Source organism: Oncorhynchus keta, chromosome 30 (assembly GCF_023373465.1).
Source record: "Oncorhynchus keta strain PuntledgeMale-10-30-2019 chromosome 30, Oket_V2, whole genome shotgun sequence".
In the NCBI taxonomy this organism is placed as follows: domain Eukaryota; kingdom Metazoa; phylum Chordata; class Actinopteri; order Salmoniformes; family Salmonidae; genus Oncorhynchus; species Oncorhynchus keta.
The window spans coordinates 13,326,952-13,340,814 of record NC_068450.1 but is presented as its reverse complement, the minus strand read 5'-3'; the positions used below and the strand labels follow the sequence as shown (position 1 = coordinate 13,340,814).

Below are 13,863 nucleotides of genomic sequence, written 5' to 3'. Positions count from 1 at the left end.
TGTGCCAACTGTTCCCTCCTTCTCAGTGTATGTGGCTGGGCTACCCGGGGACCAGCGGAGCTCCTTTCATGGACTACATTGTGTCAGATAAGGAGACGTCCCCCTTCGAGGTGGCAGAGCAGTACTCTGAGAAACTAGCCTACATGCCACACACCTTCTTCATCGGAGACCACGCTAACATGTTCCCCCACCTCAAGGTGAGATTCCTGTTTATCAAGTAAATAAAAGTTTGTTGAGTGGCTTGATTTGAACGTTATTATGTTGCTAATGTGCAGTGATGGGTCAAATTTGCAAGCCCTCACATAATATATAGGGAATTGTTGATTTTGCCAAACAAATTGCAATCAGGGAATCCTGGAGGGGCGGTTTTGTCCTTTTCCAATCAGGGAATCCTGGAGGGACTGTTTTGTCCTTTTGCAATCAGGGAATCCTGGAGGGACTGTTTTGTCCTTTTGCAATCAGGGAATCCTGGAGGGGCTGTTTTGTCCTTTTCCAATCAGGGAATCCTGGAGGGACTGTTTTGTCCTTTTGCAATCAGGGAATCCTGGAGGGACTGTTTTGTCCTTTTGCAATCAGGGAATCCTGGAGGGACTGTTTTGTCCTTTTGCAATCAGGGAATCCTGGAGGGACTGTTTTGTCCTTTTCCAATCAGGGAATCCTGGAGGGACTGTTTTGTCCTTTTCCAATCAGGGAATCCTGGAGGGGCGGTTTTGTCCTTTTGCAATATTTCCTGTGAATGAATGAATTTTATTTTCGTGTCAAATCGCCAGTTGGCAACACATCCCTTGTGGGTTTAGTTGTCGCACAAACATTACAATAATTCACTATGATAATTACAATTCTTCTTGTGTTCTATGCATTGCGCATCGCATAGAGTGGGGAGGGGGGTCTATGCATAGTAAATTACTTCCCTGGAGCAAAAAAATAATATAAATATACATAAAGTTTTTTTTTTTCTGTATGTTTTTCTGAGTCAAAGGTCAAGTTTCAGCATCAAGGATATCACTGCTGTGAATTTAAATCTAAAGGTGTAGTAATTGGTTGAGAGCAAGCGGCCTGGCTCAATACTAGGTCCTTTATTGTACACTATTTACGTTTAATAATGTTGGTTTGTGCCTTTTTATTAATACATGGGACTGTGCTGGTTAGTTATTTATTCCCCTTCAGTGCAGCAGATTATTTAAAACCTCTTAGATGTAAGGTCCACTGTTTTGGGGACCAAAGTGCTCCTGTTACCGGTTCCGACCGTCAATGTTGCTTAAATCGATCTGTGGACGCCGTGGATCAGAATGGCCTGCATTGAACGATAGCCCTGTTTCCCACGGACAGTTTATTTTTAAATGAGCCTGTGACGTCGGATCTGAAACCACTTGAAGCTGGGATGTCCCTCCTACCATTTAATTCGCTCTTCCGACTGTCCATTAACTCAACCCTACAATCGCAGCCACTGACAGAGCACATTCCTGCAATCGTTACATCGTAGCGCAGTCATGTAAAATAATAAATGGAACAAAACACTTTGTTTATCATAGACGGACAAGATGAATATGATATTAATGGCGAGTTCAGGAAGCCAAGCTAGAGCCCTGAGGCGTTTACAGCGATCGGGGCAGACGTTTTGATCGAGAGAGACCTTTGTGCATATTTTCTATTCTCTCTAACACTAAACATACAAATATGTACTTTACAGTTATAAGGAAGGCAAAATTGTATAATTAGTAGTTTTTATAATGCTTTATTTAGAAAGCATATGTCATTTCAAACCTTATTCATACATTATTGAAATGCATCATAAAATGTTTCAGATTTGTAACTGTGTACTTGTGCTTGTCTTCAAGTGAATACTCCTCAGCAATTTATAATTATTTTTATCAGAAAGTATGCATCATTAATTGTTATTGTTTATGGCCTTATGATAATTAATTACTTTGGGGCATTATGTAGATTACATTTTGGATGACAGTTAACTGGTTAAAGACCAGCTTGGCTTTGATTCAAATCAAAAATTGCTCACCGATCTTATATTAGTGCAAAATGGTGATAAAACCAAGTTTGTTTTTCTCCAAGTCTTGTAGAATTGACCCTGACTATCTGCACAGATACGGTGTCTGGGTTAATCAGGAAGTGTATAGGAGATGTTGTACCCGCTGTGACAATTAAAACCTACTCAAACCAGAAACTGTGGATAGATGGCAGCATTTGTGCAAAACTGAAAGTGCGAACCTCTGCATTTAACCATGGCAAGGTGGTTCCCAGACTGGGAATATGGCTGAATTCCCAGACTGGGAATATGGCTGACTACAACCTGTAGTTATTCCCTCCATATCAAATATCAAATCAAACAGGCAAAACATCAGTACAGAGACAGTGGAGTCCCGACACGAGGCTCAGACATGAGACGTATGTGGGCAGGGTCTACAGACAATCACGGACTACAAAGGGAAAACCAGCCACGTCGCGGACACCGACGTCTTGCTTCCAGACAAACTAAACACCTTTACCTGCTTTGGGGATAACACAGTGCCTCCGATGCGTCCCGTTACCAAGGACTGTGGGCTCTCCTTCTCCGTGTCCAACGTGAGTAAGACATTTTAACGTGTTAACCCTCAAGGCTGCTGGCCCACGCGGCATCCCTAGCCGCGTCCTCAGAATATGCGTATACCAGCTGGTTTGAGTTTTTAGGGATTTAATCAATCTCGCCCTATCCCAGTCTGCTGTCCCAACTTGCTTCAAAATGTCCACCATTGTTCCTGTACCCAAGAAAGCAAAGGTAACTGAACTAAATGACTATCGCCCCGTAGCACTCACTTCTGTCATCATGATGTGCTTTGAGAGGTTAGTTAAGGATCATATCACCTCTCCCCTACCTGACATCCTAGACCCACTTCAATTTGCTTAGCACCCCAATAGATCCACAGACTATGCAATTGCCAGCACACTGCCCTATCACATCTGGACAAGAATGCTATGTAAGAATGCTGTTTATTGACTATAGCTCAGCATTCGGCACCATAGTACCCTCCAAGCTCATCATTAAGTTTGGGGCCCTGGGTCTGAACCCCACCCTGGACTTCCTGATGGGCTGCCCCCAGGTGGTGAAGGTAGGAAACAACATCTTCATTGATCTTCAACACAGGGGCCCACAAGGGTGTGTGCTCAGCCCCCTCCTGGACATCATCCATGACTGCGTGACCACGCACGCCTCCAACTCAATTATTCAGTTTGCAGACGACATAACAGTAGTAAGCCTAATTACCAACAATGACGAGACAGTCTACCGGGAGGAGACGAGGGCCCGGGCAGAGTGGTGCCAGGAAAATAACCTCACTCAACGTCAACAAAACAAAGGAGATGATTGTGGACTTCAGGAAACAGCAGAGGGAGCACACCCCTATCCACATTAATGGGGCCGCAGTGGAGCGGGTGAAAAGCTTCAAGTTCCTCGCTGACCATCTGAATGCTCAGGAGGCTGAAGAAATTTGGCTGGTCACCTAAAACCCTCAAACATTTATAGATGCACAATTGAGAGCATCCTGTCGGACTGTATCACTGCCTGGTATGGCAACTGTACTGCCCAAAAAATGCAAGTTTCCGCCCTCCTGGACACCTACAGCACCCGATGCCATAGAAAGGCCTTAAAGATCACCGAGAACATCATCCACCTGAGCCACAGCCTGTTCACCCCACTATCATCCAGAAGGCGTGGTCGGTACAGGTGCATCAAAGCTGGGATTTTGAGACAGAAGCTGTTTTTCACTCTCAAGGCAATCGGACTGTTAAACAGCCATCACTAGCCAGCTTCTACCTGGTTTTTGCAACCCTGCACATTTGAGGCTGCTGCCCCATATACATGGAATCACTGGTCGCTTAAAAAATATACTGTATTGTATTTTAGTCAATGCCACTCCGACATTGCTCAATCTAATATTTATACATTTCTTAATTCCATTATTGTACTTTTAGATTTGAGTGATTTTTTTTTTTTTTTTTTAGATACTACTGCACTGTTGGAGCTTGGAACACAAGCATTTCGCTACACCTGCAATGACATCTGCTAAATATGTGACCAATAAAATGAGATTTTACTACTAAATGTTTGACATCAGATATCTTCTGGCTTTCAGCCAGACGTCTAGTAAGCTCTGAATGGGTAATCTGTACAGCTGCCATTTTCCCCTCCCCTTGTGCTTCCTAATAGTGTTTTCTTCTCCCCCCTGCTTCAGGTGAACATGCTGCTCTTCCTTCTGGAAAAAAGCATGTATCACAACGTTGTTCATTTGCACAATTTCTCTCATTCACTTAAGCGTGTAAATGTCCACACTCACTGACAATGACTTTCGGTAGCTACTAGCTATGCTTGTGTAACTTTGAACTGGATTTGCCTGTGCAAAAAGTTTGTTTGTTTTCGTTCAGCTAACAATGGCTATGTGACTTCGCTATTAGTTTGTGCTCATTTTGTTAGCATTCCGGTGATGGAGGCTCAATGGGCTTTTCTTGCGTTGTCAATGCTCTCTTGTGTGCTATGGCGGTAATTATTATTCCCAGGGCACCCTTAAAAATGAGACCCTGGTCTCAATGGGTTTCCCCTTCTTATGGAAAGCTCACATAAAGCTTACATAAAAATAAACTGTCATCTGAAAGGAGAAAGGTGTGTTTTGATGAATGAAAAATAATGCTTTTAGGTCTTCAACCCTGACTTCACATGCAGTTCACCTCTTCACCTCCAGTATTATTTTTATTTTCTTTGACAGAAAAAGGCGGTGATTGACTTCAAGTCTAACGGCCACATCTTTGACAACCGCATCGTTCTGAATGGTATCGACCTCAAGGCCTTCCTGGACAGCCTGCCTGACGTTAAGGTGGTCAAGGTGAGACAGTGACATAGTGAATAGCCCTAACCCTTCCTGAACAAGCCTGCCTGACGTTAAGGTGGTCAAGGTGAGACTGTGACATAGTGAATAGCCCTAACCCTTCCTGAACAAGCCTCTGACGTCAAGGTGACATAGTGAATAGCCCTAACCCTTCCTGAACAAGCCTCTGACGTCAAGGTGAGACTGTGACATAGTGAATAGCCCTAACCCTTCCTGAACAAGCCTCTGACGTCAAGGTGAGACTGTGACATAGTGAATAGCCCTAACCCTTCCTGAACAAGCCTCTGACGTCAAGGTGAGACTGTGACATAGTGAATAGCCCTAACCCTTCCTGAACAAGCCTCTGACGTCAAGGTGAGACAGTGACATAGGGAATAGCCCTAACCCTTCCTGAACAAGCCTGTCTGACGTCAAGGTGAGACAGTGATATAGTGAATAGCCCTAACCCTTCCTGAACAAGCCTCTGACGTCAAGGTGAGACTGTGACATAGTGAATAGCCCTAACCCTTCCTGAACAAGCCTCTGACGTCAAGGTGAGACAGTGACATAGGGTATGTTCTGTGGGCATATTTCCATTGGACTATGAACTATTGGAAAGGTAGTTCGTAGTCCAAATGTCATTCATAGTCATTGTCTGTTCCTTGTTGTGTCCTTTTAAATTTGAACAGTGAAGACCTGCCCTTATCCCCCAGAAAGTATGATGCAAATGCTTTGTAGATCACTGACTCCTTCCTTCCTGTCCAGATGAAGTGTTCCATTGAGGAGAGTGGTGTAGCAGAAACCAACGGGGCTCTGTCCATGCCCGTCATCCCCATGAACACAGCAGCTGAGGCCATCATCAACATGATCAACCAGGGACAGATACAGGTCACCATCAATGGATTCACTGTCAGCAACGGACTGGCCACCACACAGGTACTGGAGGGAGGGGGGACTGGCCACCACACAGGTACTGGAGGGAGGGGGGACTGGCCACCACACAGGTACTGGAGGGAGGGGGGACTGGCCACCACACAGGTACTGGAGGGAGGGGGGACTGGCCACCACACAGGTACTGGAGGGAGGGGGAGCTGGCCACCACACAGGTACTGGAGGGAGGGGGACTGGCCACCACACAGGTACTGGAGGGAGGGGGACTGGCCACCACACAGGTACTGGAGGGAGGGGGACTGGCCACCACACAGGTACTGGAGGGAGGGGGACTGGCCACCACACAGGTACTGGAGGGAGGGGGACTGGCCACCACACAGGTACTGGAGGGAGGGGGACTGGCCACCACACAGGTACTGGAGGGAGGGGGACTGGCCACCACACAGGTACTGGAGGGAGGGGGACTGGCCACCACACAGGTACTGGAGGGAGGGGGACTGGCCACCACACAGGTACTGGAGGGAGGGGGACTGGCCACCACACAGGTACTGGAGGGAGGGGGACTGGCCACCACACAGGTACTGGAGGGAGGGGGACTGGCCACCACACAGGTACTGGAGGGAGGGGGACTGGCCACCACACAGGTACTGGAGGGAGGGGGACTGGCCACCACACAGGTACTGGAGGGAGGGGGGACTGGCCACCACACAGGTACTGGAGGGAGGGGGGACTGGCCACCACACAGGTACTGGAGGGAGGGGGGACTGGCCACCACACAGGTACTGGAGGGAGGGGGGACTGGCCACCACACAGGTACTGGAGGGAGGGGGGACTGGCCACCACACAGGTACTGGAGGGAGGGGGGACTGGCCACCACACAGGTACTGGAGGGAGGGGGGACTGGCCACCACACAGGTACTGGAGGGAGGGGGACTGGCCACCACACAGGTACTGGAGGGAGGGGGGGGACTGGCCACCACACAGGTACTGGAGGGAGGGGGACTGGCCACCACACAGGTACTGGAGGGAGGGGGACTGGCCACCACACAGGTACTGGAGGGAGGGGATACTGGCCACCACACAGGTACTGGAGGGAGGGGATACTGGCCACCACACAGGTACTGGAGGGAGGGGGACTGGCCACCACACAGGTACTGGAGGGAGGGGGACTGGCCACCACACAGGTACTGGAGGGAGGGGGACTGGCCACCACACAGGTACTGGAGGGAGGGGGACTGGCCACCACACAGGTACTGGAGGGAGGGGGACTGGCCACCACACAGGTACTGGAGGGAGGGGGACTGGCCACCACACAGGTACTGGAGGGAGGGGGACTGGCCACCACACAGGTACTGGAGGGAGGGGGACTGGCCACCACACAGGTACTGGAGGGAGGGGGACTGGCCACCACACAGGTACTGGAGGGAGGGGGACTGGCCACCACACAGGTACTGGAGGGAGGGGGACTGGCCACCACACAGGTACTGGAGGGAGGGGGACTGGCCACCACACAGGTACTGGAGGGAGGGGGACTGGCCACCACACAGGTACTGGAGGGAGGGGATACTGGCCACCACACAGGTACTGGAGGGAGGGGGACTGGCCACCACACAGGTACTGGAGGGAGGGGGACTGGCCACCACACAGGTACTGGAGGGAGGGGGACTGGCCACCACACAGGTACTGGAGGGAGGGGGACTGGCCACCACACAGGTACTGGAGGGAGGGGGACTGGCCACCACACAGGTACTGGAGGGAGGGGGACTGGCCACCACACAGGTACTGGAGGGAGGGGGACTGGCCACCACACAGGTACTGGAGGGAGGGGGACTGGCCACCACACAGGTACTGGGGGAGGGGGACTGGCCACCACACAGGTACTGGGGGAGGGGGACTGGCCACCACACACACACACACACACACACACAGGAAATGGATAAGAATGAGTACCAGGCTGTTATTTTGCTGGTTGTAGTGAACCTTTGATCCCAGCCATGTGACATGACGAGGGTCTAGTGTTACATTTCATGTATACTGTGTATTTTCAGATACTTCCAGGGGAGAAGGTTGTAGTATCAGGGTCTGTATCCCTCCAGGTATGGCACAAAGACTGGCTAGTACTGGATAAAGACATTGGGTCACTTGCATGTCTACTTTTGGGTCTTTTGGGGATTTGACCCCTAGGAAAGTGGTTCCAGTACTGTAGTGAACAGGGGTCAGAACAGGGGTGTAAGGTTAACACGGTCACTATGCACTGGCCTCTCCTCTGCCCCCGTCTATCTCTCTGCTCATAGTAAATCTCTCCATCATAACCTCCTCCTCCATCTCAGCTCAACAACAAGGCGGCTACAGGAGAGGAGGTTCCTCGTACCATCGTGGTGACAACCCGCTCCCAGTACGGCCTGCCTGAAGACTCCATCGTCTACTGCAACTTCAACCAGCTCTACAAGATCGACCCTCCCACCCTGCAGATGTGGGCCAATGTAAGCATCATGCTAGGAACCCCTTTCTCCATGATCCTGTTGTCTGAGATGTTCATGTCTCTTCAGGAATACCCCGTTTCCTGACTCAGGGTGTCTGAAATGGCACCCTGGTTCCTATGTGACAGGGGCTCTAGCTTTGACTAGGCCCTATACCCTGGTCAACAGTAGTGTACTATATAGGGTCTCTGGTCAACAGTAGTGCACTATATAGGGGCTCTGGTCAACAGTAGTGTACTATATAGGGGCTCTGGTCAACAGTAGTGTACTATATAGGGGCTCTGGTCAACAGTAGTGTACTATATAGGGGCTCTGGTCAACAGTAGTGTACTATATAGGGGCTCTGGTCAACAGTAGTGTACTATATAGGGGCTCTGGTCAACAGTAGTGTACTATATAGGGGCTCTGGTCAACAGTGGTGCCATTTTAAATTCCGTTTCAGACACACAGCACCTCTTACTGACCTTGTCTCCGGTCTCTCCTGTAGATCCTGAAGCGTGTTCCCAACAGTATTCTGTGGTTGCTGCGTTTCCCTGCGGTGGGTGAGCCCAACATCCAGCAGTACGCCCAGAACTTCGGCCTGCCCGGCTCCCGCATCATCTTCTCTCCCGTGGCGCCCAAGGAGGAGCACGTGAGACGGGGCCAGCTGGCCGACGTGTGTCTGGACACGCCCCTCTGTAACGGACACACCACCGGCATGGACGTCCTCTGGGCCGGGACACCCATGGTTACCATGCCAGGTGAGACAGTGTATGATCGCAGAGACGTTTCCTCCTGAAGTGTTCACTACTCTCCATAAATTAGAACGTGTTGATTTCGGTTAGAAGCGGTTTCTATGTCCCAGTCATTTCCAGTTCTAATGCATGAAGGGAACTACGGAGAAAGGAGAGATAATTGGGATGCGCGGTTCCGTGTGTTGTAATAGCAGTGGTGTGTGTGTGAACGACAAGTTGGTGTTTAAATGTGCCGTGTGACCGTACAGGTGAGACCCTGGCGTCGCGCGTGGCAGCATCTCAGCTACAGTGTCTGGGCTGTCCCGAGCTCATCGCCCACACCAGACAGGAATATGAGGACGTGGCTGTCAAACTGGGCTGTGACATGGAATAGTAAGTCTCTGACCAACACACACTCCAGCTAGCTCTCTCTAAATCTCCCCCTCTTCTCACACGCCATCTGTCTCTCTATATCTTCTGTGGTTGAGCATCTCTCCCTCTTCTCACCATTGCTGTAACTGACCCGGTTCTCACCATTGCTGTAACTGACCCGGTTCTCACCATTGCTGTAACTGACCCGGTTCTCACCGTTGCTGTAACTGACCCGGTTCTCACCATTGCTGTAACTGACCCGGTTCTCACCATTGCTGTAACTGACCCGGTTCTCACCATTGCTGTAACTGACCCGGTTCTCACCATTGCTGTAACTGACCCGGTTCTCACCATTGCTGTAACTGACCCGGTTCTCACCATTGCTGTAACTGACCCGGTTCTCACCATTGCTGTAACTGACCCGGTTCTCACCATTGCTGTAACTGACCCGGTTCTCACCGTTGCTGTAACTGACCCGGTTCTCCCCCCCCCCAGTCTGAAGATGATCCGGTCCCGCGTGTGGAAACAGCGTATCTGCAGCCCTCTGTTCAACACCAAGCAGTACACGATGGATCTGGAGAAGCTCTACCTGCAGATGTGGGAGCGTCACGCCAGCGGCAGCAAGCCAGACCACCTGGTCAAACTGCAGCCCGTCGAGAGCAGTGAGAGCGCCTGAAGTCCCGGACCCTGGGTACGTCCCAAATGGCACCCTATTCAGTACACTGCTTATGACCAAGACCTAAAGAGGACGTGGACAAAGGTAGTGCACTACAAAAAAGGAGCAGGGTGCTATATGGGATGCAGCCCCCGACCAGATGTCCCATCGATCGATGCACGCCGCCCCCCCACCCTGACCTCTAACCTCACCACCTGACCCTGTCCAACTCCAGCCCCTCCAGAGCAGTGGAAGAGTCTGGGCTGGAACTCTGACCCCCACTCGCCCTTCACTCAACCCCTCCTGCCCAAAGCTTTGCGCCTATCTGCTCTTCTTTAGCCCCTTTCAACCCTGCTTCCCCTCCCCTGTGACTTGGACTCTTCTCTGTTGTAGAGCCTGCAGGTGTGTCCACCGTGTCATCACCTCATCCCATCTTCTCCCTCCTCCACTAGTCATATCCCATCCATATCTGTTTCCCTGAGCCAGACTGAGCCTGAAGCACTTTGCTCTTCACCTGAGACTCTTCCCCAAACCACATCTTCCATACAGGGTACGAGAGGACGAGGAGGAGGAACACTCCACCCCCTCTCCATCCCGCCCTCCATCCAGCGCCTGGAAGAGGCTCCTGTGGCCTTTTCTCTTCTTCTCTCTGTGTGTATATGGGACTTGTTACACAAGTCTGCAGAAATGTTTTTCCATGTCAATATAATAATTGAATCTGGAGTAAGAGAGTATAAAGGGACTGTTGCACTGCAGTCTGAACATCTAGTAAGTCTGGTCTAAAAAACGGTGAATCCGCTTAAACATGTTTCAACATTTTGTTTTTAGTCTTGCGGCTGCTCTTGTTTTTTCTCCTCTTAGGCTATTGGTTATTCAGGATGAGAGTAGATGTCGGTGTTTATTATCACATTACAGAGAGAAAGATCATAACCACTCCCTTCCACCACCAAATGCCAACTTTAAGGATTTTGTCATGTTTCAATGTAAGAAAACAAAAAAAATGCTCTCAATTGCTTTGTCCTGTTGTTGGATGTCACTCACTATGCTGGTGAAGACCAAACCGTATGGATAAACTGGACAGACGGGAGGTTCTTGTCAGTACGACCCATTTGAAAGGCCCTGCATTTCTTTCACTCTTAGTTATGCCCACCTCTCCCTACATAATGATTTTATCACTCGAACCAGGAATGGCCTGAGTAAGTATTTTCTAAGCAGTTTTAGTTTTGTACTTGTCTTTCTGTGAACTGTTTTATTGAAGCTTTGTCTGGTATGCTGCAAGGCTCGGACTCCATTTCTGTTGAAATAAAGAAAAATATGGTAAACCTGTTGGAATGTGTGATAGTTTTGCTGCTTTAATCAGGGTAGTGTATGGGCACGTTCCCCCAATACTGCTTCCATCTTACAGATGTTTTTCTCAATTTGGCATTAAAATGTTTTTTTAAACCATGTAGATTTTCAAAATGTGTAAATGTTCTGAACAGTGTACACAAGACACAACTGTTGCTGTAAATGTTCTGAACAGTGTAAACAAGACACAACTGTTGCTGTAAATGTTCTGAACAGTGTAAACAAGACACAACTGTTGCTGTAAATGTTCTGAACAGTGTACACAAGACACAGAACTGTTGCTGTAAATGTTCTGAACAGTGTACACAAGACACGAACTGTTGCTGTAAATATTCAGAACGGTGTACACAAGACACAGAACTGTTGCTGTAAATATTCAGAACGGTGTACACAAGACACAGAACTGTTGCTGTAAATATTCAGAACGGTGTACACAAGACACAGAACTGTTGCTGTAAATGTTCTGAACAGTGTACACAGAACTGTTGCTGTAAATATTCAGAACTGTGTACACAAGACACAGAACTGTTGCTGTAAATGTTCAGAACGGTGTACACAAGACACAACTGTTGCTGTAAATATTCAGAACGGTGTACACAAGACAGAACTGTTGCTGTAAATATTCAGAACGGTGTACACAAGACACAACTGTTGCTGTAAATATTCAGAACGGTGTACACAAGACAACTGTTGCTGTAAATGTTCTGAACAGTGTACACACAACTGTTGCTGTAAATATTCAGAACGGCGTACACCAGACACAGAACTGTGGCTGTAAATAGATGTTCAGAACAGTGTACACAAGACACAGAACTGTTGCTGTAAATATTCAGAACGGTGTACACAAGACACAACTGTTGCTGTAAATATTCAGAACGGTGTACACAAGACACGAACTGTTGCTGTAAATATTCAGAACGGTGTACACAAGACACGAACTGTTGCTGTAAATATTCAGAACGGTGTACACAAGACACAACTGTTGCTGTAAATATTCAGAACGGCGTACACCAGACACAGAACTGTTGCTGTAAATATTCAGAACGGTGTACACAAGACACAGAACTGTGGCTGTAAATAGATGTTCAGAACAGTGTACACAAGACACAGAACTGTTGCTGTAAATATTCAGAACGGTGTACACCAGACACAGAACTGTGGCTGTAAATAGATGTTCAGAACGGTGTACACAAGACAAGAACTGTTGCTGTAAATAGATGTTCAGAACGGTGTACACAAGACACAGAACTGTGGCTGTAAATAGATGTTCAGAACGGTGTACACAAGACACAGAACTGTGGCTGTAAATAGATGTTATAAATGTAATAACTTGTTAGCCATAAGTAGTAGTTCTATAATAAATAGAAAGTTCAACAAACTGCAAAATTAATAAAACATTCTGTCATTTTCTGTGCAGTAACTTGTATCATGATGAACAAAATCCAGTTATCAAAAGCCATGACACAATTTTCTGGAATTTTCCAAGCTGTTTAAAGATAGTCACCTTAGGGCATGTGAATTTCTGACCCACTGCAATTGTGATACAGTGAATTATAAATGAAAAAAATCTGTAAACAATTGTTAGAAACATTTATTGTGTCATGCACAATGTAGATGTCCTAACTGACTTGCCAAAACTATAGTTTGTTAACAAGACATTTGTGGAGTGGTTGAAAAACGAGTTTTAATGACTCCAACCTTAGTGTATGTAATCTTCTGACTTCAACTGTATCTGCAGCATTTGCATAAATACACTGGGTATATTTGCATATACATATTTATTTTATATTTTAGTTTTTTAAGTAGTCCACTAAATAAGGGTTTGTCTTTGAGTCAATTGTTTGCCACATTTTTGGCATCTATGATTTTTTTCCCCCTGTGGGACTCATATTTTTAGAGAATAATTGGACAGAAGTATGAGAATAAAATGTTTCTTTACTGTGAATTTGCAGATGAGCAATTTTTTTTGTGGCCATCCTGCCCCCAGCACAGCTTTCTTTCATTGTCCATTTCCTCTTTGATTTGAGTATCTTAGACCCTGACAGTCGTCCTCCACTCTCCACTTCATCACTTACCCTGTTTTCACTCTGAGCTGCAGAACAGTCTGGATTTACTGCAGAGGGGTTGAGAGTCACTGGTTGGTTCTGATATTCTGTAATCCTCTCCATCAGAGTCTGTTTTCTTCAGTTACGTTGGTGGGTTAGAGAGTCCCTCCACGGTCCTCCACGGTTTGGTGAAGATGTGAGGGCTGAGGTGGGTTCTCCTGATCACAGTCATTTTCCACACATGCAGGAGAGAATTTGAACTCTATGATATTAGCCTCCCCCAGTCCTTGAAGCTGCTCTTCTTCCTGACTGGTCCTGAGTTCCTCTTCCTCCTGTTCATTTTAATGTGTGTGAGCTCTGGGTCCTCCTGCCTCAAACTGGGGCTCCGCTCCTCGGTGCTGCTGCTCAGGAGGAACCTCTTCAGATATGGGGAGTGAGCTTTTGGGGATCTGATAATTCAATAAATATTTGGTTTAAAACTAAATCCCAAAGTGTTCTTCTATAGGTCCT

General features: G+C 47.8%; 1 protein-coding gene and 1 long non-coding RNA gene across 7 annotated transcripts in view; one reads left to right on the top strand and one right to left on the bottom strand.

Moving 5' to 3' along the window:
• Nucleotides 1-11,287, top strand: part of LOC118377664 (UDP-N-acetylglucosamine--peptide N-acetylglucosaminyltransferase 110 kDa subunit-like) — a 36,556-nt gene extending 25,269 nt beyond the window's left edge. For all 6 annotated transcript variants that reach the window (XM_052487684.1, XM_052487681.1, XM_052487680.1 and 3 more), the window contains exons 16-22: nt 27-197; nt 4,752-4,868; nt 5,616-5,786; nt 8,072-8,224; nt 8,709-8,961; nt 9,204-9,327; nt 9,802-11,287. In XM_052487684.1, coding sequence (XP_052343644.1) covers nt 27-197; nt 4,752-4,868; nt 5,616-5,786; nt 8,072-8,224; nt 8,709-8,961; nt 9,204-9,327; nt 9,802-9,982 — 1,170 coding nt within the window. In that variant the 3' untranslated portion in view covers nt 9,983-11,287. The remainder of the gene's footprint in view (nt 1-26; nt 198-4,751; nt 4,869-5,615; nt 5,787-8,071; nt 8,225-8,708; nt 8,962-9,203; nt 9,328-9,801) is intronic.
• A 33-nt stretch (nt 11,288-11,320) lies between these two features.
• LOC127913915 (uncharacterized) lies at nt 11,321-13,247 on the bottom strand. The gene is made up of 3 exons (XR_008087240.1): nt 12,118-13,247; nt 11,539-11,995; nt 11,321-11,458 (listed from the first exon to the last, which is right to left on the bottom strand). It is a non-coding gene; the product is annotated as an uncharacterized LOC127913915 (long non-coding RNA).
• Nucleotides 13,248-13,863: the final 616 nt, after the last annotated feature.